Here is a 27,108-nt window from a genome sequence, read left to right as displayed (position 1 = left end):
GTCTCACTCGCTGACCAGTGAACACCGCTTTCCTGAAAAGCCAAGCCGAACGACTGGAACCCACCTTTCACCTACGATCCCATCAGGTGTTGTATAATTAAAGCTGTGTTTGACATCACCGCTTTTACTCAGATTAGCTCATTTAATATTTAACCAAGTTTCTTAACTAAATGGTTCAGGGATGTGTGTGTGTGTGTGTGTGTGTGTGTGTGTATATCCGTTTAGTCAAAAAGACAGTAGAGGTGCGGGTCTTCACCTCTGACAGGCTCTGCCCTGGAGATTGTAGTCTGATGTGCGTGCGACCTGTAGGCTATTCCAGAGTAACATATGCTAGCTACTGGTTAAATAGAAACAAATGCTAATGACCGGTGATGCCAGATGAAGAGAAGCACCTCACAGCATCAGTGGAAGGGAAGTTAAAACTGTCAGTCTTTCCCTGTCCTTGGTAAGAAAGCAAACACTTACTTCTGCCAAATGAAAATAAAAAGGCTAAAACATATGCACTGTGGAAAGATAAGATAAGCTTAGATATGACAAAACGTGTTGCACGGCATCTGTTCCAATGAATTCTTTTGACTGAACTTAAGTCACAAACCAGCCTCTTCACAAATTTTCATTATAATTTTGAAGCTACACTTTATTAGAAAAAAGATGAAGATTTAACTGCACATTTAATGGTCACTTATATACCCCAGCAGTGAGCATGGCAGTGACAAAATGGTAACACTTTAAGTGTATTTTTGTGATGGTGAGGGCACCTCAATGAGAGCGTTAGGCCGGAGCCCTGCAACGATAATGCTTTCTGTGCACGTCAATCATAGCGCAGACGAGTTTGCAGGCTAGGCCACAACAAGAAGAAAATAGAAAAACAGCGACTGTTTCAATCGTTGCTATGGTAACCACATCTAAATATGCACAACCGTTTCCTAAAAACTCCCACGTCTGAAAACATGCTCAACGGTCATCAGTAGCAATACCAAACTCTCCAGAGGAGGGTGAACACACCGACCCTGATGTTGTGCAGGGGGGGGGGGGGGGTCACGTGACTTATGGATGCAGCCTCGTGTCAAGTGACAAATTACACCAGGAGCGGCAAGTTAGAATAGCTCAATAATAAGAAGAGCCGAGAGGAGGCTGGGATAAATGGCAAAAAGTAGAATAACAATGACGAGTGGTGTCTGTGTGTGTGGGCAAAATACTGGAGATTCACTCGAAAGCAGCATAAAATGCAGCACTGTAGGGTTTTTACAATGAGAGGATGCATCCTCTGCAATGATATTATCTGGTTAACTCTACAAAGGTTTTGTGCTGTCAGGGATTATTCCCATCATGCACGAGTACCTATGATATACACTTTCATCTTTGCTATTCCAGCCAAATGAAGGCAGGGGGATTGGAGGGAAACAAAACTGAAAATCTCATTAACAGTAATATAGACTTTTTTTTTCTTCCCTCATATTGACATTTCGTGCATCCACCCCCTGGATACACAGCTCTGATTTAAATCAAACTGTTACAGAGCAGCAAGGCTGCTACAGAATGATTTCATTTGCAAGAAAAGCCAAAGATGCGGTTCCCCGGGTAGAGAGGAAATGCTCAACAAGTGGACAACTTAACCAAGTTCTTCTCCAATTTATCATTCCTTATCGGATCACTCTCATCAGCTCAACCCTTCACCTGACTATTAGCCAAAGCACAAACGATAAAACTTCCAAATGAACCATCTGCAGCTGAGTGGGGGTCAGGCTGATGACTTTCACAGGATATCTATCAAAGAATGCAAGGCTGCTCCGTCCGTCCTCAGTGTTATTCAAACAAAGAAGGGAGGGAAAAAAAGGGCAAATACAGATTTCATTTACATTACGTGGGTCTATGTTTGTGCCCAAACAGACAGACTACAGCAACAAATCTCTGGCTGAGTTCAGACTCATGACGCAACCCATTTCTCTCTTTCTACAGTCAAAACAATCTGGCTGTGTGGATCCAAGCCGTGGGCAGGCTGCAGGGAAGCTGCACCATCTTACCTCACCAGCAACGCCCAGCCTTAGGACAAATAAAGCAACACAAGCCAGCAACTCCAAGAAAGCCACGCAGTACCTTGCTGGGAGGTCTTAAAATATGCTGCTATTATCAAACCGAAATACTCTGAAACATGCAGAATTCATTTGTCTTAGAAGTACAAAAGTTAGCCGACAGAGCCACAATACAACAAACATAAATATATGAAAAAAAACAGTACTTTACTCAGAGCGACATCACTAAAACAGAGACTTCTGATGGGTAACGTTTAATACCACTAAATGATTAAACCACCCATTTACAGGAAATCTGTCACGACCATTTGCCAGTCCCTGGGCTGTTGTCACTTCTCACAATCACTTCGTAACAAGTTGAAAACAATCGCTAATAATCTAAGAGTCTCTCCTGATTAGGGTTAGTGTTAGGCCAGCTTACTGCAAATACTGTCCAAATCAAGCTTCCGGCAGTTTATAAAGGACTTACAATTTTCCATCCTTGAAAGAGCGGACGAAGATGTTGTCCTTCTTCATGCTCACGTCTTCGTTGCAGTCCGGGGAGATGACCTTGTCGCACAGAGACAAAAGACAGTCAAAAGGTCAGATTGGGTGGTGCCATGCGTGTGAGAAGGAGACACTGAAGAGAATAAGATGAGTGGGGTGTCAGAAGTACAACACAATCAGTTTTGTACAGATAACAAGACGCACCATCTGATGAAACAAAAAAACAAAACAACCATGAATGTTTATGTGGGAGGGGTTCAGACCCGATGGCAGCATGAGCTTTAGCCGTTTGCTGTTTCCACTGTCAGGGTCCGACCCAGAGGAGGCAGCATTACCATTGTAGAGATCCGATTTCCACCACGGCTGCACTCTCTTTATAAAGCACACACATGCTTGCAGGGTGGATGCTTTTACTTCAACACAATGACTCATACGGAGCGCTGCGAAGGTAAACTCCCAGCTCACACATGCAGCTCCGTTTCTTCCGACTTTTATTTCACGAGGAAACTCAAAAGCACATTGTTGTAGCAGTGCATCATCTGTTGCATGAGCAGCAAATCACTCCACCCCTATGCCATACAGTACCAATAGGAACAGTGACAGACTACTGTGTAATTTCCTTCTCTGGGCTGTCGCAGGGAGGCAGCATGGAGTTCAGCCAACAGCAAGCCAAGAACAACAATTTTGGGAGGCGGAGCTCTGCTGAGAACAATTAAAAGGACACATTTCCCCACCCTCTGCCACTCTAATACTTCTACTTGAAACACTTAAACAAACACGGCCTGTTGTCATCTCACTTTGTTCTAACGGTGACAGAGTTAAGGGGGGTGGAGATGAGAAATGAAATGGACTGATGTTTGTGCTCCACACATCAAGACAAACACTCAGGTCTGTTTTCTCCTGAATAAAAGTCGGGAGCTGAGTTGAGCTGAGTGCTAAAAGTTTCTGTGAAACGAATTAAAAAATAAAAAGTGCATGTTACAACATTTCATGGTGGGTGAATTCTTGAAGCAATCACATAATCCTGCTGAGTGTTGAGGTTACATAAGCAGGCATTTTGATGAAATGGCACAATGCTGCGACTGTGCCGTTAGGCCAGCGGCAGCCTCTGGCTCCTCACTGCGATGCCGTGGAGAGCGGCTTCAGGAAGGAAACGGTGCACTCACCAGAGCAGGATACCACGTCGTCTTCTTTTTGTCGCCGGTGGCAACCCCCTCCACACAGACCACCTTGCCAAACAGGTCTTCATTCAGCCGCTGATCGCTTTCCTCTTCCTCGCTGGAGGATGAAGACAACTCCTCTTCTTGACTACGAGAGGAAAAGACAATTTGCTCAACAGGCCGAACCACAGAAAGTTAAGAGTCAGCATGCAGATGTTCAAAAACACTTTTTGTACACTCGTCGCAGTTCGGTGCAGTGCAGAGTTCCTAGATGCACACAAGCCGTAAAACACATCTATGTCATCCAAACAATAAGGCTGCAGCCTCAAAAACCAAATAACAATATTGCAGAGAAGGTTGACATTAGATTGAGGAAAAACTATCAACTTGTCTCCCTTTATGCACACACACACACACGCAAGTAAAACTGATTCATAAAAGGGGGGTGGGGGTTATCGTATCACAGTGAATGGCATTTCATATGCAGCATAAACAGATTAGAAAAAAAAAAAAAAAAAAAAGAGTCCCTCTCGCTTAATAAAAGGCAGGCGGGGGATTTCTCGCGCCCAATCATCTTTTCATTTTGCTGCTCTTCAGCTACAAAAACATCAACGGTCTCTGGCTAACAATCCACAGCATAAACCATCTGCGCCCTTTGTAGCCTCATCATTGTGTTGCACAGTGACACACACAGCTCTGCTGATGGGCCCACTCATTAGGATTCGTGTATTGACAGTCGTCCTGATGCTCAGGCAGCGGCCGGTCTTGCGGCCGTGTCTCTGAGTGATCCCGCGGGCAGCACCAGCAGCCGAACAGATCCTCTGTCCTCTTTTTATGCCTCGCTGGGGGAAGCTCCGCACGCAGCTCTGTGTACGTATACACACACGCGGTGCCTGGCATGACTCGGGAGCAGTACATCTGTCAGCCTGCCACTACTACGACGACAATGACAGCAACGTTAAAGCTGTGAATCAAAGTCATAAACAAAGCACTTAAACTCCTCGATGAAGCAGAGCGTACCATTTGTTCAGGAAACACGGCACTTAACACACAACTGCTGATGCAAACGGTGAATTAAAGTCATAGTTCAGCATTGTGAATAATGTGCTTATTTGCTTCCTTACATCAAGTGGAGATGTCTGACCATAAGCAACAAGGATAGCTTAGCTTAGCACAAAGGCTGGAAATGGACACAACCTCTAAAAATCACTAATGGACACATTAAGCTGCATGTTGCTTCCTTATTATGTGCAAAAACTGAAAAGTATAAAGGCACGTGGCTGTTTTAAGAGGTTTAACTGACTGAACTACATCTTAGCCAGAAGCAGTAACCTCATACAGTCTGCTGGTCGTCTGGCAAACTCACAATAAAACAAACAAAGTTTAATGTGGTACCGTCTGGCCTAACCGGGATTGTTTTTCCTTCCGTTTCCTCATTCCCCAAAACGTCAAAGTATTTCTTTAAACGGGAGAGAGAAAAAAAGCTCCTCCAGAGCCATTTTAACTGCCGTGTTATTCCACACATCTCAATCCATGATCTACTGCCAGTCCTTGTAATTCATGTTATAAAACACGATTAGCACATATAGGCACAACAGGTCCAGTGTGCTAATGTGCAGCAGGGACCATTTCAAGTCAATATTGCATCAATGTTTAGAGTAATATTGACTTTTCCGTGGGTGCAATTAGAAAGACGAGTCAGGAGATTATGATTAAGAAGCCAAGTGTCCTCTTTATAGCAGAAAGGAGAGACAATTATACCCAGAGCCAAATAAACCCCAATAGTTCCTATTCCCCGATGAAAACTGTGCCGTCTCTCAGGAGCAGGCACACCACAGCATAAAGCACCTACTGGAACATCTGAGTCAAAGGAAAGGGATAACATTCAGCAGGACCAGCACGTGCTCACACACCCTGTACAGCACGCATGCATGCACACAGGAGCCCAGCATGATTAAGGAGCTGGAGGTGGTGAGTAGGCTCTCCTCTTCCAGGCCTCGGGGGCTCAGTAAGAAGAGATTGGGGGAAAAGTAAATCTGTCATTTTAAATGCTGTCAGCATAGTTAGAGTGGGTGTGCTTGCTACTAACGGCAGTAGATGAGGACAGAAAATCCCTCCCCAACAGCAACACAGATCTCTGACAAATTAAGTCTGAAATGAGCCCTGCAGGATGCAGAGAGATGGAGGACTATGCTCACATAGGGTTTGATCGTCGGCCTCGGTTGCCCTTCTTGCCTATGACAGGTGTGCCAAAGTGCTCAGGGTTGGTGAGAGGGAGTCTGTCGAGTGTCTGCAGAGGAGACAAAACATTATAAAAGCCTCAGTGGCAACTTCAACCAAGGGTTTTTTTTTTTGTTTGTTTGTTTGTTCTTTTCAAGTTCAGTTCCAAAACCGCAGCATAATCCTCACCTCGCTTTCTGCAAAGTGACGTGCTCCTTTCAGGCAGAGAGAGGAACGCCTAAGGGTCTTCTCATCACCATCGTCAAACACTGCAAAAATGAGAGACAAAACCAATAAACTTCCGTATATAGGCCAGGACTCCCACACACACACACACACACACACACACACACACACACCATTTTCTAGAACCTGAGCACCAACATTCCTTTTAGCTGGAAGGAGTATAGAGGTGCATGATTGAAGAGGAAGAGAAGGCAATTTGTTGTCGACTCACCAACGGTATATATACTGGCATCAGTCAGCTTATTAATGGTGGCCTCCTGGTAAACTCCTTCCTGATTCTTCACCTCCACAACTACACCCACCTGTGGGACACAAACACGGCTGTTAACTGGCTCGACAATATGTTGATCATTATTTCATAATGAGGTGTTTTCAAATAATGAGACGACCATACTGCTGCTACAAGAATCCAAATTAGACTGAAATTAAATTACAAAGCTGGGGGGAGGGGGGGTGTTTACACAAAAGGGATTTGTTACTAACAGATCTGAGCCAAAAAAAACCTCAAAACAAATAAATTCCAACTTCATTAAGGGTCACATAAAACAATGATTAAATAATAGATCAGTCTCCTCAGTCCTTCCTGCCTCACCTTTAGAGGCCCTTTGATGTTCTCATCGTGGACCTCAGCTGTGGACAGATCTGATTTAAAGGTCACCTGGGAAGGCGGGAGGCAACAGCCAAGGAGAATTAGTAATACAGAATAATTACATGAAGTTTGTGTCAATCATCACATTCACAAAAGCAGCCCCTTTCATACCAAAGCTGCTGGACTGTAAACAGCCCCGACACAAGAAATTTGTAAAGAATTTGTGGTGTTATGGAAGAAGCAACATGTGTGTGAATATCTAATGCCATGACTCATGGCTGTGTTTAGCGACTGATCCCCCGGAGACAACCGCGCTGCATCTGCTGGCGCCAACTGTTGTGGATTTCTGATATGCAGGCCACCCGAACTGACCACCAGCCCTGCCCGCCGCCCCCGCCTCTATGTCCTCTGCTAAGTGAACCACGCTGGATAATAATCTGATCATGCTGAGCTAATCTTGCTTCTGCGTGGCAATCTGGCATGACTGTGTGACAGCGAGGACCACAAAGCAGGCACACACACACACACACACACACACACACACACACACACACACAGAGCCATCCACTGTCACATATTTTCCAGAGAGCATGTGCGAAAAGTCTGAAACCAGCCAGAAGCGCAGGACCCGTTTAGTATTACCCTTCCCCTCCCTGCTTTTTTTTATCAAAATGCTCATGCGTTTCCCTCTGCGTTTCCTGGAGGATATTAGAAGTCATTTTTGAGAGTATGTCAACGTAAAACATCTGAACAAAACATTAAGTGCCTCCAGTCAGACAACAAACCTGCAGGTAACAAACTCCAACAAGGAGATCGAGCCAGTTTCAAATACAACAACGGCTGAAACGGCAATCAAAGTCGCACCGTGAAGGCAGAATCAAGGCAATGAATGAATGAATAATATTGAATTGTCAGGTCATAAGAGGGAAGAGAGCGGAATAAAAAGCTTACTGAGGCAGCATTTCATCAGTTACTGAGATAATGATGTTCTTGCCTGGTGAAACACAGGAATTTCTTTCTTCACAGGGACAAGCAGCAGGCAGGCTGCGACTCCTGCTGTCCACCTGCTGCCCCCCCCCCCCACCACCACCACCACCACCACCACCACCACCGACAGCCTCCTTACTTAGCATTTCAACATGATAACAAATATTGGAATAACACATAAATTCTTATCTTTGATAAAAACAGAGCCTCAGTCCAGAAACTGTGTGTGATGTGAATAAATTCACCAGTTTCCTTTTAACAGTCCTTTATGTTAATATTTTTTTGTCCAAATAAGCAATATGAAAACCGCAGAAAGTTTGACCAAAATAAATTCACGGGAGTAAGTGAGCATTTTTTTTCCAAGATGTAAATGCGGGGCTGTTTTGGTTTCTACCCACGGAGCAGCACAAAGGGATTTTTTTTAATTTAGTTTCATTCTCATGCTTTATTTTTGTTTAGGTTTCAGGGAAAGAACAAATGAGGTCTGTCTGTTTGGGAACATCGTGGACTATTTCAGTCAAGACGACAGGACACACGACACGGGCTGTTATCAGGATTTATTCAAGTTAAATTGACTGCTGAGTTGTAGTCTGTGGCTTCTGTCCATTAGACTCCTGCCTTCCACTTCCCTGATTTATTACCACGTTGTTTACTTCAATGTCATATTATTGAGGAAAGTAGTTCAGGGACTTTTACTTTGCATGCTTTTTTTCTTTTTTTTTTTAATCCTTTCAGAGAATAATTAAACAATAAAACATAGATAGCGGAGCTTTTTGTTTCCTTTTGGAAAAACCCAGCTGACACACCACATATAATAGCACTTAAAGGGGAACTCCGGGGCATTTGAAGCGCAATCCCATTGCTAGAGGTTGTCAAATACTGACAGTAGGACACAGACCGGTGCAAATCTGCGCTCCCTGTGTGGAGATCGCGCTGTTCGCTCAGCCTGTCATCCGAGGCTAATACGTGGTGGCTAAGGGGCAAGTGCTAACCCTTCCACGTAAAACAACAACTTGCACAGTGCAGAAACGTCACACCACTTTATAAACCATCCGACAATAAAGTCACAAGCCTTACCATCAAAACCATATGCATGGTTCTCACATTACTGGCATGGGGACGTTACAAAACAACTTTATAAACAGCATGTAACTCACCGGCTGGTTGTAGGCTCGCGCATGTGAAAGCCCAAAAGAGATAATCACATATACAAAGCAATTATCTTCTCTAAAAAAACTGCGTTCAAGTATTTAAAACATTACAACAATACATGCCCAGTAATATTGTTGTAATGTTTTAAATACTTGAACGCACCGGTTCAAGTATTTAAAACAGCATGTCAACCGGTAAGTGACATGCTGTTTATAAAGTTGTTTTGTAACGGAAAAGGTGAGAGAAGGTGGAATGTTCGTCCTTTGCAACAAGACGAACTTTGTCAAACGTTGTCCCAGTGTAACTTCATAGACGTGTCGTACAGATGTTTGTAGAGGCGCACCCTCTCGGTCACCGCGGTCTCTGCAGTGTTCATTTTTTCTTTTTCTTGGTCAGCTGTTTCCGGTTGAGCGCGCGCGAAGTCAGAAAAAAAGTTGTGTGCGCGACCTTGCGCCGCGCGAGGATTTTCTAGCTTGCGACGGGGGGCGTGGCGGAATTTTGGGTCACGTGACCGTTTGCGCCATTTGCGACCAGCTAGTAAGAGCGAGGTTGCGCCGAGTAAGAATCAGCCTTTAGCCACCATGTATTAGCCTCGCATGACAGGCTGCGCAAACAGCGCAATCTCCGCACAGGGAGCGCAGATTTGCACCCGTCTGTGTCCTACTGTCAGTATTTGACAACCTCTAGCAATGGGATTGCGCTTCAAATGCCCCGGAGTTCCCCTTTAAGTTAAACAGCAAGGCAACAGATACACCACAAACAAACCAAGCTTAACTTCAAAAACACAAGTTGGGTTACAAGGGTTGTGTACAAATGACAAAGTTGCATCATCATGTGTGTTTTCTCTCAGTGTGCCTGTACTGCAAATACTCAAAGAGTTTGATGTTTGCTTTCACAAGAATGAATCTAGAATAGACATGTGTTTTATGTTCATGGTAAATTCCCGTGGACGGTCCCAGCGCTCGTCCCCGCGACTCCGAGCTACTCCTGACTGATCATGGATGTGTTGAACCCTCACAGTGAGCGCTAATGACATGTTGCTATTCCACCGAGATCATCATCACGAAGCAGAATGTCCCACAGATCTGTCACTGTGCCTTAAAAATCACCCAAATGACGCCAGCACCGTACGCTGCCACCATCGGCTTTGTTAAACAAGCAGACAGAGATTAATGAACCAAAGCGCTTAAAAGAGGAATCCATTACTATGGGATATTCAGACTCACAACAGCCACTGAGTCACAGACACGTCTCAACCTTTATGTAGCAGAGCTCAAAGTCACATTACAGCCCCCAAAAAAACAAACCCGACACTCGGCCAATTATTAGGATAATTAACTTATGAGCCGAGACTGCAGTATTAGCTTCATTTTAGTCCACATTACTTTAACTGAGAATGTCAAATGATCTGCTTTGTCACGGTGTTTGTCTCTGTCCATGAGACCAAAAACAGACGACACATCATTAGACGATTTCGCAGAGAAAAGCAGAACATCACTGCTCTTTTGTCTGTTCAGAGGGAACTACAGTGCATCGACGTGGTGAAAAAAAGCATGTTTGTTCCTCCCACACCGGCAGAACGGGAGACAAGCGATCTCTATATTGCATTATCCAGATGCTCCAGCCCCACTGGGAAATGAGATACTGTAATACGTGTATCATGCATTGCATTCATCAGCAAGGCATAAAACCAGCGGGGGGGGGGGGGGCGGCGGCAGTAGTCGTACCGTCGCTCCCCACAGAGCGTGGAAGCCACGGATAAGATGGATGCTTGAGGATATGATGGGTACTACCGAGTGGGCTGGACCAGAACCTGCCTCTATCCCACCTGGGCTCCTGATCACTCCTTCAGCTGTTTGAGCAGCACTAACAACTTAAACCAGGTGGTACAGCGTCAGTGTTTAAGGAACACAGCTGGATTTTTTTAGCAACATCAGCGATGGGAAAACAACTAAAATGCTCATCTAATCCCTTCTTGACTCTGATATCTAATGTAAGCACCTACTCATCTCAACAACCTGGTCTATGGGGAAAGTTCTGGATGACGTCTCGTAAATGTGGCCATCGCCATATTAAGAGCTTTGGACATACAATAAAGCCGAGCCGTGCTTGTCGGCCGTTGCTCCAAACAAAGACACGAGCCCACGGGCCTGCCGCAATCCCCCTTCTCGCACACATGACACAGACAGACGATTCATTTTTAATTCTGGCTCATGACAATTTAAAAACATGACTTACCTTGGCCTTGACAAGCCTCTTGGCAGTCTTAATCTTGGCTTCACAGAAAGCTCCTCTGTACTTGGCGCTCACATCGGTCCCCACCGTCAGGTAGGGGGGCTCCTCCAGAGTCTGAAGAAATGAGCATAAGAGAAAACTGAGTTGAAGGGCTTTTGATAAATATATAAGTGTACTCTTGCAGCCAAGACTGGAGGACACACATATAGAAGTATAACATAGTGTCAGCCAGCAATGCAAAACCCACCCAGCACAGTGATTCATCCATGGAAAACACATACCATCTGCTCTGGGTATTGGAAAACAAGCCTCTGAGGGAGCAAACAAAAAGGCCACTTTGCTGCAGCTTTGATGATTGCAAAGAAGAAGCTATCCGAAACACATAGCACCATCTTGTTTCATCACTGGATGTTTATGAAACCTTTCCCCCCATGACAAGAATACATTGAGAGAGGGTAGGGGACTAAGAAAAAGGAGAAGAGGAAGAAGAAAAAAACAAAAAAAACAAAACAGAAACAAGCTTTCGGTGTGTGTGTGTGTAAACGGGGGCAGATGATGTTTGCGGTCCGTGAAGTGCGGATATAGATTTACTGAAGGTGTTTCACCAAGAACTGAGCAAAAGCCTAAACTTAACGGTGGTATATTTAGACATTTTTTCTAGAATAAAATCAAAAGTAGGCCACACTTTTTGCTACTTCTGAGAGCAGGATTGAACTCGAGCTTTACTTACAAGAAAACATCAGCACGTCCCAAAATTATTTAAAGCACAAATGTCCTTTTTTTTGTAGGGCAATAATTAAGAAAACACTTTCTTTTCCTCTGACTAACTGAGCAAATGAAGCTCCTTAATGCCCAGGGAAAATGCTCATAAACAAGAACAAGTAATTCAATTCAACAAGTTATCAAGAAATTCCCAAAAAACAAATGTGTGCTCAGTGCTCATTCCTCTAAAAACTATCATTAACTGAAGATGCTCAAAGTGTATTCAATTCTAAAAGCCGATGAGGTTTTTCTTACCATTTCATTTTAATTCTGTACACTTGAAGTATTTGCAACACGCAAATACATCAGAAGGTCGACCACAACAGTTGATTGTTCCAAATAAATGAGCAAAGAGTGCACACATTGCCACGCAAGCTACAAACTACAGTTTGTTAGCAGTAGGGAAGCAGCGAAAAGGAACTAATCACTCGCACCAGATGCCTCAGTTGTACATACTGATGCCATGATGAAAACACTTCTGGCATATAAATCAGATCACATTTGAAAACTGTAGCCAGCACCGATGTGCTCCATCAAGGTTTAACTGTTCAACCTAAACAAGTTTAGATCCAAGCCTGATCCCTTTTGATTGTAACCGGTTGGGCTCAGAGCACACCAGCTGGCTAAATTACCCTCAGCCTTTACGCAAACACTTGGAACTTTTCCAAACAAACTGCATGGCATGTGAGCAAATGCCACAGTAACATGGGAAAGAGCAGCAAACAGTTTGGTAGACAACAGAGGGAGTGAACGCGGAGAAGTGAGCACAGCAGCTTTGGGGGAAAACACACGGAAAATGTTACTTTGTGTGTATCTCAAGAGGCCTTTTCACAAATTCTTTTCAAGCCGGAACCGACGGGCCTTCATTGGGCACTGTAGGGACGTTACGATACCAGACATTTAGTAGTCGATTCTCGATACCCAATTCGACACCACGGTAAAAAACAAAACAAAAAATTCCATGTACTTCAACATTGAGGAGATTATGTTCTGTTTTGGAGAATAATAAACATCCTCTCCACAGCATCCTGGCAGGAGCAGCTGCAGTGAGAGGCTCATCTCTCTGCGCTGCAGGACTGAGAGGTTCAGGAGGTCCTTTGTCCCCACAGCCATAAGGCTTTTTAACAGTGACTGCTGACATGTTCTTCTCAAATTCATTTATTTAGTCATTTATTATTATTATTATTGTTATTAGTATTATTAGTAGTAGTGGTAGTATTATTGTTGTTGTCTAATATACAATAATTGTAAATAGTTACAATTTTTTGAGCTACTTGACTAATTTGAATTTCCCCCACTGGGGGATGAATAAAGTATTTTTCTATTCTATTCACACTCATTTATTAAAAACATTTGAAAATAACAAAAAACAACAGTGTCACTGGCATGTGGCCTTCAAGTAATGAATAAAAATAAACCACTATTAACATTTGATCCATTTGAATTGGGATCAGGCAATATCAGAACCATGATAGTGGGATATTCTATGACTTAGTCATTTGAAAAAATATCTGCTTAGTGCCCATCGCGCATGTGCATTGTAGCTTTAGCTTACCGGCGCACAGGTGATACGCGCACGTCTTTGTAAGCAGATACATTATTTGATCTTTTTCAAAACCGGATAACTCGCGTTGTCACAGATAAACAAGGAATACTTTCGGAAAGGGTACGTTCTGCTGTTTATTTTGATATACGGTGCAACTTATTTGGCCGTACTTTGCAAAGACATAACTTTGTTCTGTTTGTTTGTCATCTTCATAACGTGATTATTTCGGTATGTACAAACACTCTTTGCAAAGCTCCGTTTCCGCTATTTCTTCTGCTATGCGTTTCATATCTATGCGATGGGGAGTTCGTTAAACGGAGAACAATGGGTGTGAATTTGCCCGCATAGTGAACGTTAACATGACTTGAAACTCACTCACCTTGAATTCTGTGAATAAATCTGGATGTCTGTCTTTGAGGTGCTTCGCTAAATTGGAAGCGTTTCCTCCTTTCGTCTGAAAATCGGCCGAATCTATTAGTAATCCCTGATCATCCGCCTCAAACGCAACGTACTTCCAGACACAACTCTTCCTATTTTTCTTTTTGACGAGTCGAGGCGGAGCTGTCGCTACAGCTGCAGTTGCCATCTTCCGTGTTCCTTTGGCATGTAAAGGCGCTCTACGTTACGTTACGTTACGGTCATTTTGCAGACGCTTTTAACCAAAGCTCTAGAACACTTGTAAGTGTATGTAGTGCCCACGTTATGTCCGGAGGAATTTCATCCCCGGGTACCAACAGTATCTACAGTACTGTAGAAAAACGAGTACCGTCATGTTTGTAGAATGGTGACATCGACTTGGTACCGAAGTACCGGTTCTCGTGACATCCCTTGGGCACTGGCATCATGTTTGAAAGTACGACTGTGAGCCAACAAGGAAGGTAGTAACAAAGGTATTATGGGATGTGTGTGGAAGGGTAAAGGCTGAGTTATACTTCTTTTAACTGCCCTTGCGCTTGCGTTTTGCGCGTATGGCTCGAGACGTTTATACTTCATTTTGCTTCGTCGGCGGTTGCGTGTGCTGCGTGGCGATTCACCGCCAGGACAGTAGGTGGAGTAGCGGGTTTTTTCGACAAGCCTACTACGATGAAAGGAAATTCACCGCCAGGAGCTCTTTGGCAAGTCTCTCTTCCATAGTTTCATGCTTCTTCTTCTTCTTGTAAATAGCCGGTATTTTGTCAGATTTTCAACACCTTGGGGGTCTAAACGACAGATTTCTCGCCTGAAAATGTTTCAAATGTTGCTAAAGTAATATATTTACAGAGTTTAGCCTATAGCTTAAGGGAAATCAGCGTTTCAGGCCGGCTGATTTCGGCTCGGGCAGGAGTGAAGTGCACTGTGTGTAAACGCTCTGCATACTGTCAGATCGATCAAGTAGTAGGCGGTTTCGACCACAGTCAGTGGCTTGCGCTTGCGTCTTGCGTGAAGTTTAGAAAATTGAGGTGACACACGTAAGCACGCAAGGGGGGGCTTGCAACCGCACAAGGGCTTGCGTTGCGTCTTGCGTTACCGACTATAAACCAGGCTTAAGCCTGCGCTTCTCTGACCAGAGACGCTGTTTTCACTCAGCTGATTCGGTGATGAATTACAAAAGATGAACGACAGGAAGCAAAGACGTCTTTTTTCATTTTTAAGGGTCTGAACATAGAGGTCCGTACGCTCTTAATTGGTGCCTTGAAGGCAGACTTACAGCGTTATAGTCTTTTTCTGCCACTTGGCGGCAGTCTCATAAATATGTGGAACAGTCTGAGCTGTGGGCTGCTCTTAGTTGCGTTTGCATGTGTTTTTGTTCCTTTAGCTTTGCTCTGCAGTGGAGTCAAAGTGGACAAAGATCTGCTTTGGGATGGAGTAAAACTAAGCGTTAAGATAATGAACCAGTCTATCTGACAAAGTAAGAGAGAAACATACAAAAGCTGTAGAACTATGATGTAAGCGCAATAAAAAAAAAAAAACTAGCCTAATCCTTTAGAGATAAAACTGACATCATTATTCAAACAGGTAGGGACTTCATTAATATAAAGGAAAATAGCCATTAGCTGTTGGCCGACATTACTTTTGAAAGTCTCCAGTAAGGTCACAGGATCTCTAGTTATGTTATTAAATTACCTGCTGATTAAAGTAACTTTTCCTTGCAGCTCTTTGTACACTTAGAATGTGCAGACTTTCAGCACAGCTGATTCTATGGTCTATAATCTATACCTCTGCAGGCAAATAACAGGAATGACTGCTCCAATATCTCATTATTGTGCATAAATGCACATAATCAAGCATGTGGGGCTCAATCGATATAGCCTGACAAGTTGTAGGGATTCTACAGTCGATATTAGCCATAATTTGCATTTTACCTTGTTATTCTAGTCCATTTTTGTCCATAAATTCAAACTAACGTGAGTACTTCCACAGAGTAAACTGATTATTGTTTTGTTGGAACAAGAGATACAGTAAAAACTTTCATTTTGAATTGCAAGCCAATATGAAACAGGCTACAAGAAAAAGCAACCTGAGTCCACTAATTATTCATTTTGTCATGCACTAACACTGACCGTGAATCTGTCATAGTCAAACCAGGACAGCGTGCTTCATCTCCAGTGTCTTTGAGATTCTGACAGATGGATTTCAGGGCTCCAGTCCGGTGCACTTCAGCTTCCCTGCCTCATTAGTCTTCGGTGCAGCCTGCCTTTAGCATCAGCTTCCCTGGCCAACATCAGCTTCACGTGACGCCGCAGCCATTTCCACTGGCTGACCACCTCTCTTGTCAGTCAGGACTGCAACACAAAGCTGGACTGCTGCTGTGTACAGACCACTGTTCCCACTCCTCTTTCAAGCTAATTCTCGTCTCCTTTTGCTGCCCCAGATTTAAGCCGAATCCTTTATTTATTCATAAGAGGAGTCACAGTCTTGAGTCAGTGAGGGCAGCTTGAGTTAGCCTGACAGCTGTGGTAGCCAAAGCCTACACAACCCAGCAAGGCAGGGGTGATAACAAACTACTGAGGCCCGAGTTACATTTGTCACACTCACAAGCCAACACAAACAAAGAACAGTTTTGTTGTTTCCAGTGATAACTCCCCGCCACCCTGGATTCAGTTACAACTATGAAAGAAAATTCCATTCCCTGGATAGATTGCCATTTAGCCTACAGCTGTCTGGAGAAAAAACACTGACTAGTTTCATCGTTTCATTGCTTCTGCCAGAGCCAAATTACAAACAATGTTTCCTCCTTGTACAGAATGAATACTAAAAAAGAAAAAAAACTCAAGCAATCAAAATGACGACGATAAAGGGGGCGGAATTAATCTCATTAACTTAAAATAACACCACGCGCCTCACAAGAGCTGCTCTCCAAAGATTCTGTCAAAAGTAAAACAAGAAACTAGGGCTGGGACTTTAGCGCGTTAATTTCGATTAATTAACTACACACATATTAGCGCATTAAAAAAAATAACGCATTTTAATCGCACACTTTTTTTTTTTTTTTTTTTAACGTAATGTTGTGCCTGTGTGATTTAGCACTGTACGAGGCTACTGTTGGAAGCCCGCCAGGTAGAACTATCTCTTGAAAGTTGTCGCCTACAACTGTTGTGCGTCAGATGAGATGAAATAGAAAGTCCGCACTGTAGCTCATTCACTCCCAGCTCTTTTTTTCCAAGATGAAGTTGATCAAAACTTATTTGAGTAACACAGCGGGCAAAGTAGCCTTTGTGGATTGGCTATTTTATCCTTAGTGAACGGGCTATAAATGAATGAGATGGACAGGTAGGCCTGTGTGTGCGTGTGTGGTTGCGTACACGGGACCCCTGGACCTTCTATGCAGCTGTTCCACCACAACGCACAGTGCAACATCTGTCTGCTTGTGAGCAGTAAGCTCCGCTGATAACTTAAAGTTTACAGTATGCAAGGCTACATTACACTATGCAAGGCTGCATGCAGACGGTGGAGTAATGGGTCAGTAACGTTGTTGCATTGATGCGCGCGGGGGGGGTGTGCTGTTTTGACTAGCAACCCCTCACATTCATGCAGCAACTGCATAGCAACCCCAACGTAAAATCGCTGGCGCCGCCGCTGATCAAGCCTCAAATATCACCTCAACGCTAAACATGTAGCAGCTAGCGTGGAAGCTAACGGGGCCCAACGCAGCTTAACATCCAAGATTCTATATACTGTGTTTTCATGCTACATTCAGATTTCAAATAGGGATATGTTCTGTGTTTGTTGAAATATTGTTGAAAATGTTAATTTTCTAAAGGATAAAGTATATGCGATTAAAATGCGATTAATTAATTTCAAAGCCTGTAGTTAACGCGATTAAAAATTTTAATCGAGTCACAGCCCTACAAGAAACACTATCTTTTACAAGGCTATGGTGCAACCTTAGCTACTACATGAAAACAATTCAATGCAATAGGAAAAACAGCATAACAACAATAGATTGGCTCTCTGTTCATGTCGTGCTGGCACATGTTGCTAGATAGAACGTACAGATGTGACTTGGCGTTGGCTCACAAAACACACCTCAGGCTGGCATGGACAGAAACAAAACAAAAAAAAATAAGCTACTTAAACAACTGTAGCATGTTTTGCCGCAGAAAAACATTGCATCCGAGCAGAGATAAGGATCTAGGTTATCATGATGGGGTGATCCACCTGGATATTAGTCAAGATGTGCACAGACAGAACAGCAGGCAATAAATCTGTGTGTATTCAAGCCAAGCTTTTTCCCCTCCACGAAGAAACAAACCCTAAAGATGCGGTAATGAAGCACTTTTGTCATTACTGTCGGAGAATACACACTGCTTAAGAGTACATTTGCGTTGCCAATTACGGGTGATCAAGGCCTTTTCGGTGTCAAAGCCATTTGTGTCTGGGATGAAAACAGGCAGCGCTGCTACATTAAGTCAGAACTTTAATCATCCCAGCTTCACAGAAACAAAACATGCTGGTGTGACACTGGCAGCAGCAGAATGAGATCGGTTTCTGCTCAATAAAGACTCTCAGGTCATGAAAAATTTAACAGCCGACTCCATGGTTGAAAATAAGCTGCTGCTTAGAGTGCATTTCTTGGACAGCCGGAGTGACTACAGACTATTTCATTCTAAAGCTCAGTACAAAGGTGCTTCCCGGCAGCTACCAAAACGTTAAAGCTGGGGCACTGATAGCACAGTTGTGGATGATGCATACGGCCTCACGTGATATCAGTCATAAAAAGAGGAGACTGACCCAAATGACTCATCACTATTTTCACTTTTTTTCCCCCGTCTAACATGCAAACCCAAGATATAACAAATAGCAATCCGATGTTGTTAATTGACAAATTATTTTCTGACAACTTTATACTCATCTTCAACAACACCAATACAAGAACAGCTAATTTGGTGCAGCCCCAATCACAGGCTGTAATCTTGGGACTAAACAGCGTGTGACTGATCGCATTATTACTTTAAATAATGGATGTCTGATGGATTTACCCCAAATTTGACTCCGCTGAGAAAGCTGAGCCTATTCAAAAACATTGCGCTTTTTCTTCTACCAAAAAAACCCCAAAACATATTACAAACATTCAACAAATGCTTAAAGGCATGGTTGGTAATCCTGTTCAGAAACACATTTTGTAATACTGGGTGAAATGGTCCGTCTGTCCTGAGAGAAATCTATACAAGATGTATTTAGAAAAAGGGACGAAAATAATCAGACCTCTGTGGCAGCTGCAGGACTGAGAAAAAGCTGAAAGCAGCGTCCCGCTGATCTCGGATTGGTCAGACTGTTGCGCCTACGACAAACCAATCAGATGCCTCTGCTTTCTGCCTACGCCCCCCTCTGTCGGCTCCCTGCTCCGTGTGCGCATGCGGTTCTACCGGCTTTGGATGAAGCACTGACGGAATGGGGAGGGGGGGGTGGAGCTTAGAGGAGGGGACACTTTCGAATCTTGCTAGCTCTCTTGCTAGCTCTCTAGGATTACCTACCATAGCTTTAAGATAAAAACAACAAGACGGCTAAGAACAGTCAATCAAAAGTCACACGCTCCAGCTGTTTTTTGGAGGCTTTCAACCAAATATATATTATTTGGAACTTTGGGTGCTCCCGTCACTTTTGCTGAGGCCGATCACAGATTGCTGGAAGCAGGATCAGCTAATACCAATCATTGATAACAGTCATTTTGAAGCCTTTAATCCATCATGTAACTTTATATCCCAATGTACCTTTTTTAACAGCATTCTATGATAAGTACTACATTAAGAAAGGAGAAGATAGCATGATTTGACAGAGATAAAACAGACATGGTTAGGTATTATTGATAATTACATGGTTAATGTTAGAAATAAATCATCGATTGCAGTACAACTAACCCTGTATTAACATATTGCGTCAAAATGTCCTTTTCCTGGATTATAGGCTGCCGTGCCCAACCCTCTCGACTTAAAGGATAAGACCGGTTTTTTGACATTGGGCCCTTGATTTCACATTATAACATGATGTTCTACTCACCCCTGCTTGTTGTTGAACATTTGGAGCTGTTCCGAAGATATTCGAGAGGCGTCTGGCTGCTCTCTTGAGATATTCGGCCATGAAACGGTTTCCTATGGGCAAGCTTATACAGGCACAAACTATGCTGTTTATAATTTATTAATTACTGTACACAAGCACTGATAACGTGGAGGTGCGTCGCTTACTTAAAAAAAATCCGGGTTACTAATTTTGAATTTTAGCCGAATGAATAAATAGGCAGCAGGTCTGTGGGCTGTCTGTGGTAGTAGCACGACGAGGACGTCAGTAACACCCACTTTACGACAAAAAAATCTAAATTACAGTAACCCGGATTTTTTTAAGTAAGCGACGCACCTCCACGTTATCAGTGCTAGTGTACAGTAATTAATAAATTATAAACAGCATAGTTTGTGCCTGTATAAGCTTGCCCATAGGAAACCGTTTCATGGCCGAATATCTCAAGAGAGCAGCCAGACGCCTCTTGAATATCTTCGGAACAGCTCCAAATGTTCAACAACAAGCAGGGGTGAGTAGAACATCATGTTATAATGTGAAATCAAGGGCCCAATGTCAAAAAACCGGTCTTATCCTTTAACACACGAACCACATGGCCTGTTCAAGCAGGGTTCTTCGAAAGTCGTGCTGGATGGTATGAAAAGGATACAGATTTTTTATTTGCCAGCACGAATATACAATTTTCAATGAGCCTACCCCCCTTTAGTAGTTTAGCTGGACTAACCCTGGACAGGAACTGTAGTCTACTCCATTAAAGTCATCTTTGTCAGGTAATAAAAATGTCATCAACTTTACTGATGTCATCTCGGCCGATAACTCACAAACATTTTTTGGGGTTTTTTGTACTATTCAAAGTGATGAAATCTACTACTGTAAATTCAACCCTAGCTCTTCACCAGCCTCCCACCCCTGACTCACCCACACGGGACATCAGCCTCTCCCTGCTTAATGCAAACACACTGGATCAAGACGCAGTCATGATTGAAACACTCGCTCCTGTCACCACCAAGGTTTAGCTACTTTTAGACGTCTTATGCAACCTCTAAGCAAACCTTTTTACAGAGAACAAACCTTTTTTATTTATTTTTTTTAAATCGGTGTCTGTCACAGACGGACAATCAGTCCCGTCGCACTGCTCCTCTCTCCTTCGAGCGCAAAGAGTGAGCCCTCATGTCACTGCATCATCAAATGAAAATACAGACTTAAATGTGACGGCTGGCTGCTCGACTCGACCACAGTGTGTTCAGCGAGTGGAAGAATCAACAAAGACCGCACACCAGCTGTGTCGTGAATGAAAATATTAATGTACCGCTCCCACCCTGCTGCATTCAGATATGCACATGTTGGATTGTTCTCAGCGATATGATTATACAAAGTGGTTTACTTTTAACTGTTGGACCACTTTTAGGAAAGTCTAATCAAGATTAGTCACACATGTTCAGCCCAAAACTTACACAGCACTAACGGTGTGTATGATACAGAACGGCATCTTTTAAAACACTTCCCATTGAGGAACTTTGCTTTACTAAAATACCATATCGGAGGGTTTTTAATTCATTATATTGTTCTACAGTGAATAGGCTTGTAGGCCGAACAAAGGAACATGTAAGAGGCATGCAGGAAAGAATTAAGCTCCCTCCCAGCCTAGCTCACACATACAATAATCCTGCTGTGAATCACCTCTTTGTCCAAACTAGAGTGACCACAATTCCAGTGACTGGTGCTTCAGCAGGAGTTGCCTTGGCAATGCCATGGCAGCTTTAAAGTGGGAAAGAAAGAGCAACAATAACAACTTAGATATCTTTTGTGTTCACACTTGTTCTCAAAGATTTGGGGTCGTCGACATATCAAATCCTCTAGAGGAATAAGCCACCATTCTTTAAATTACAACTTTAAATGTGGCAAAGTTCTCACCAAACCCAAGGCCTTTTCACGCAGGCCTTTCAAACCGGGCCCGATGCGCCATCGATGCCCACTGATGTCATGTGTGAAAGTATAGAGGCAGTAGGGGGGGGGGGTCAAAGTTGATCCGCCACTGAGCTGCCAAGGAAGACAATAACAGTGGCAGAATGAGCTGTGTGTGTAAGGGCAAGTTAGCATGGCAGAAAACGCTGCTCTAGCCAACAACTCTGTCGTCGCTCAGCTGATTCTGTGACGCTGGCCAGTTACTTGTGAGGACACGGTGATACGGGGCCGATCCAAATAAGCCACAACCGATGTGTGAACAGGTCTTCAGATTAATATGTACCAACCAAACATCAGACCAACCTGGTCAGAATATATCATTTCCCCCCTTTAATGCACAAGAGTTGTAGTAACCTTTTATTTGCACTATAACCTCGGCATGGATCTGATTATTAACATTATCATCAACATGTTATCTTTGAGGTGTCTCGACAATCTGATAATCTGGATTCATTTGACAGTCCTACAAGTCATATTTAACACTCAAACATAAATTATATACTCAAATATACACGCTTTGACATACTAATAGACTGCATCCCACTTTGAAATATCCATTTGGACGAAGTAGTGTGTTGCCAGGCAGAGACACATTAGGGGGACTAATGCGCCTGACCTGCTGAGACCCTGCATGAATATGTAGCATATTACCACAGCACCACATGCTATCAACTGTCACTACACCAGCCAACGCTCGTCTAAATGCGGGAAAACTCCACTGAATAAGTTTCAGTCTCACAGCAAAGTAACATTCATTTCATAAACAGCACTGACCGAAAGCCGCCTCGACAACCGCTGCTCTGACACCACGGAGCAACTCGTTTGCAGGTTAAGGACTGTTTTAATACAGTTTAAAATGAATCAAACGGATCACAACTGAGACGGAGATGTCCTAAAACAACAAACCCCTCGATTACACAAACAGCTGCTCCACAGAATCCTTCATTGGGCCTTCTCTGTCCCCTCACTACAATCCTCACACCTCTTCTTGCTTACATCTCCAGTTTCTACACCAAGCCGAGTACATCTTCAAGATTACTCCTGGTAGAGTAAGACGGGAGCTTTTCTTCATTTCGGATTAAACAGACATTTGCTTAATGAAAAATGTATTAGATAGACTCGTCTTACAAGATTTGAGCAAACCTAATGATTAAACCATCTAATCCAGCATACAGCGTTAAAGCTGTGTGCGTAGCTCATTAGAAAAAAAGGCTGTGGGCCCACGAGGCTAAGTGACAGAGAGCGCTAAGTGAACATGAAGAAATGTTATCATACAGTTGAGCCATTGAGCACATAATCCTACACAGAGCAGCATATCAATAGAGCCCTATAGAAACAAGAAATTCGACAACATTAAAGGGAAAAGTCAAAGTGGAAAGATTGCTCCTACCCGCAGTTATGTGGATAAGCGAGCGTAAGCAAAATATTAATGTCATATAGATCTGCTGCAATCCGTTGAAGAAAAATAAATGAATAAATGCAGAATGTTCATGGGCTTCACTCAGGCAGCAAAGTTAGCCTGAAAGTGAATAAAGTGTCACTAGTGTTGCCATATCATCTGTGCCTTGGCTGAAGTGTATGATGTGATGGCAGTAAGAACTCCACTGCCTTCATGCGACAAGCTACTCGTCGAAAAACTCCAACCCGTCCCTTCAGTCGAGTCCGAGTTAGTGGGCAGCGGGAAAAGATGGATGTAGGTCAGCTGGGTAGGTTCAGAAGCAAACGAATAGTTTCGTTTTTGTATCACATTTCTCCAGGTAAGACTTCCTAGTCTTACCTGGAGAGAAAGGCAACATTTTCCCAGCCCATGATGCTTTCAGCTGCACTTTAATTTGATACTTAAGTACAACGTTGACATGTTTACTAGTGGGTGGTGGCATAGTTTGTATAAACACAATAAGCAGAGCTCCGTTAAAAGACAAAGCGACAGACTACAAATCACTACTACAAGAGATTCCATTGTGTGCGCCACTAACTGTCCAATCACAAAAGCTTGTCAACACGCTGGCGTCCATCCCCTTTCTTTTAAATAAAAACTAAATATACTAAATATACTGACACTTTGTCGAGACTCCTGTCTGCTGCTGTGAGGGGCATGATGCACGTGGCAACAAATGACAAATCAGAACACAAAAGCACAAGGCATAAAGAGCAAAACCAAAACAAAAGACAGGATGAGAAAAGAATTTCCAGAATCTCACTCCAAACAATGACAGCAACTTTTTTTTGTCACACCTGAGTATTAAAAAAATATATATAATAATTCCACAGCCAGTTTGCTCTGCCATTCACTCACACATTCAGGCTCAGCACCTTTTATATACCAGCATATCAGGGGGCCACGTCAGCATATGATTCAATAACACCACATGATAAGAGCATAACAGCAACATTACAGTCACTAAATCCTGTTTGCATACAGCCCTGGGACTCTAATACCATGCACATCAAACAAATGTAGAACTTTGGCATTTGTCCAAGACCCTTTGCCTGGTCATGTTTGCACAGGAGGTCGGTTTACATCTAATGAAAGTTCACGCAGGGCCTTAATCGTGAGAAGAAAGGAAGAGCCACGCATGCAAAATACAGCCCACGTTTAATTTGTCTTACAGAACGTGGAAGCATGTTTCTAGAGGAGCTGAATGAGATGGAGCTGCAGAAGTAGTAGTGGGCCAAGAGTTTTTTTTTCTTTATGCAGTGGCACTGGAGGCATGCAAGAAAGAAAGAAAGAAAAAAAATGAATGAACATACCTTCATCTCTCTATGAGTCCTCCAGGTGACCAGCGTAACGAATCCGAGGCTGAAAACAGAGGGCGAAGGAGCTGTTAGAGATGGGTGCCAACTTGAGTCTGCCACAACAACGATACGATCGGTGTTATGATGACATCACTTCTACTGCCACACTGGTGGATGGCGTGGAAAAGCTGGGCTGCAGGCGCACACTTGGATGAACACGGCGTCTGCACATGGAACATCCTTCCGCCGTGTTTCTTATCGTGAACATCCCGAATTACGACTTCAATCGACGGGTGGAGGGAGACGGAGATGGGCGGGCGGGCGTGCGTGCCTCGGCGTGCGAGACCCACTCACTCAAGTGTTGCACAGCAAACCGTGGCGGACCGATCACTCACATCCGCCAGAGTCCCTTTTTAAAGCCTTTTATGTAATGCCTGGTGCGCTGCTGCCAGTCAGTCACCAGTCAGGCTTGGTCAGAAGCTACGAAGGGCGAGGACACACAAAGTAACTAGTTGCTGTTTAAAGGGAAGATGCGGGTTTCCTCTGTCGGTCAGGGGGGGGGGGGGAAATGCATGGATACATTAAGACCTCTTAGTTAAAGGGATAGATAGTGAAAAAGGCCGTCGGTTCTTTGGCTCAGCGGCGTGGTGTGCCTGCCGTCTGCACCGCACCGACTACACCAACAGTACAGCAGAGGATGACGCCATTTCTGTAGCTGACAGTCGGATAGGAAGGAGAACACCATCGCAGAAATACGGAACAAATCGCGGGGACTACAGTCGCAATTCACTTGCCCACGTCAGAGCCATTTCCATCTCGGAGAGGGGTCTCTGTGTGTTTTTTTTTTTTTAACAGGAAAACTGCCCAGAGACCCTTCGTTTTCGCTTCTCTCCCTTGTCTGGGTGAGCTGCTCTCTGCAGAGAGTACACCCGACTGCAAAAATAAAGCGATAACAACTCCGTGCTCATGAGCAGGCAACAGCAACTGCCTCTGAAACCTTCATAGAAATGTCACAGCCAAAGCCGTGCCGCAATAGCAGTGTTTAAGTTGGAACAAAGTGAGACTCCCGACGGTGTTGCCGGATAGAAAGTCACTTTCTTTCCCGAGAAAATGTTTTCCTTGTCGGATGGTCTGACATTTCGCTGACTGCTCACTGAGTGAGGTCGCTTCTGACAAAGGAACAAGTCGACGAAACAACAAGGTCAAAGCTGGAGGAAGACGCGCACGGCTGCGACGTCTCGTTAATTCCGACAACATTTTTTATTATTTTTTTATTGTTCTAAGGGGAGCCAAGGTCGCAGCCCGCATTTGTGGCTCTTTAGTCGCGTTAAACGACAGCGGAGGATACAATGTCATCCGCCCCAGACTATTTACGAGACCAGCCGCTGCGAGAGTGACTGACCACCTACAACAATAATGCACAAACACAGCCCGAGCCGAGTCTCTAACCTCTTTTTCCCCGTCCTGAAACCTGCTACCGTGGCTAAACTACAGCGTCGAGTACATTTAAACCCTCTTTACTATAATCCCGTCCAGACAGTTTGTCAGCAGCGATGTTTGCCAGTTACGGAAATGTGCAAAAACACTGGTCACGCACACATAACACTGAGAATAAACCCTGGTTTCTCTTGGGCAGAAGGGGGGGGGGGACAGTCCTCATCAGATCTGCTTTTATAACCAGATATAGTTCCTCTTGGCCCATCTGGACAAGTCGATCGTGGGAAGCCAACCATATACTGATGGCACAAAAGAATCGCCTGACAATGCAATCTACCTTTTAAACTATACCGTTTGTTCGGTGGTCGACGAATCACATCCCGCAGCGATGTCAAGCCCGAGCAAAAGTCGCCCTATTGTTTCGAGTAAATATCACTTTTCACGTCCACTGTGACAGGCGCTGCTCGACGACAACCTCCCCGAGGATTCCTCCGCTCAACAACACAAACACTCCGGTGCGCGTCCAGCACACTTGAAACTATTCAGCGTAACCTTTCGCTGCGCTCATCAGATTAATTTGGCCTGGCTAAAAGGAAGAACTTTGCTTAAAATCAAGTTTTTATGCATTCTCAGACGACAGCTCTTTGTCGTGCAGTCGCCTTTAATTCATTCATTCATTCCCTCAAAGCTAAACACAACAGATCATTAAGTTAACAAGTTAGCTAACGTCACGGTTGGCTTGGTAGCAGCAGGGAGGCATGCTAGTAAAAAAAAAATGTTCAAAATAGCGATTGGGTTTACCGAACAAAAGCAGGCTTACCTATGCTGTCAAGTTGAGAAACACTTCTGTTTTTCGACGAAAGTGTATTAGTAATCCCATAGGAACATTTATATGAAAGCGATGACAGGTTTTAACGTCGTCCGTTGGCTTCCTAGTTGATGTTGGATGCGGACTGGTAAAGTGGTTTTTGCAGAGAGCTGCTGTTTGCCTTGTTGAGTAGCTCCTCTAGCCTAGCTCTTTCTGCGATCCTCCCCCCGCCTCCCGGGAGTGATCGACGAGCA

The 27,108-nt window shown here is 43.8% G+C and overlaps 1 protein-coding gene across 4 annotated transcripts in view; it reads right to left on the bottom strand.

Moving 5' to 3' along the window:
* arid4b (AT-rich interaction domain 4B) overlaps positions 1–27,077 on the bottom strand; it is a 38,811-nt gene extending 11,734 nt beyond the window's left edge. For 2 of the 4 annotated variants that reach the window (XM_075476443.1, XM_075476471.1), the window contains exons 1-9: positions 26,867–27,077; positions 24,625–24,673; positions 11,112–11,222; positions 6,738–6,803; positions 6,357–6,447; positions 6,089–6,168; positions 5,878–5,969; positions 3,686–3,827; positions 2,503–2,582 (exon numbers count right to left, since the gene is read on the bottom strand). In XM_075476443.1, the coding sequence (XP_075332558.1) occupies positions 2,503–2,582; positions 3,686–3,827; positions 5,878–5,969; positions 6,089–6,168; positions 6,357–6,447; positions 6,738–6,803; positions 11,112–11,222; positions 24,625–24,630 (668 nt within the window). In that variant the 5' untranslated portion in view covers positions 24,631–24,673; positions 26,867–27,077. Of the gene's footprint in view, positions 1–2,502; positions 2,583–3,685; positions 3,828–5,877; positions 5,970–6,088; positions 6,169–6,356; positions 6,448–6,737; positions 6,804–11,111; positions 11,223–24,624; positions 24,674–26,058; positions 26,163–26,397; positions 26,648–26,866 lie in introns of those variants that run through there. The other 2 variants (XM_075476462.1, XM_075476453.1) reach the window with 2 other exon arrangements.
* Positions 27,078–27,108: the final 31 nt, after the last annotated feature.

Source organism: Odontesthes bonariensis, chromosome 2 (assembly GCF_027942865.1).
Source record: "Odontesthes bonariensis isolate fOdoBon6 chromosome 2, fOdoBon6.hap1, whole genome shotgun sequence".
Taxonomy (NCBI): domain Eukaryota; kingdom Metazoa; phylum Chordata; class Actinopteri; order Atheriniformes; family Atherinopsidae; genus Odontesthes; species Odontesthes bonariensis.
Note: the sequence above shows the minus strand (reverse complement) of the source record. Positions and strands in the feature narration are given on the sequence as shown.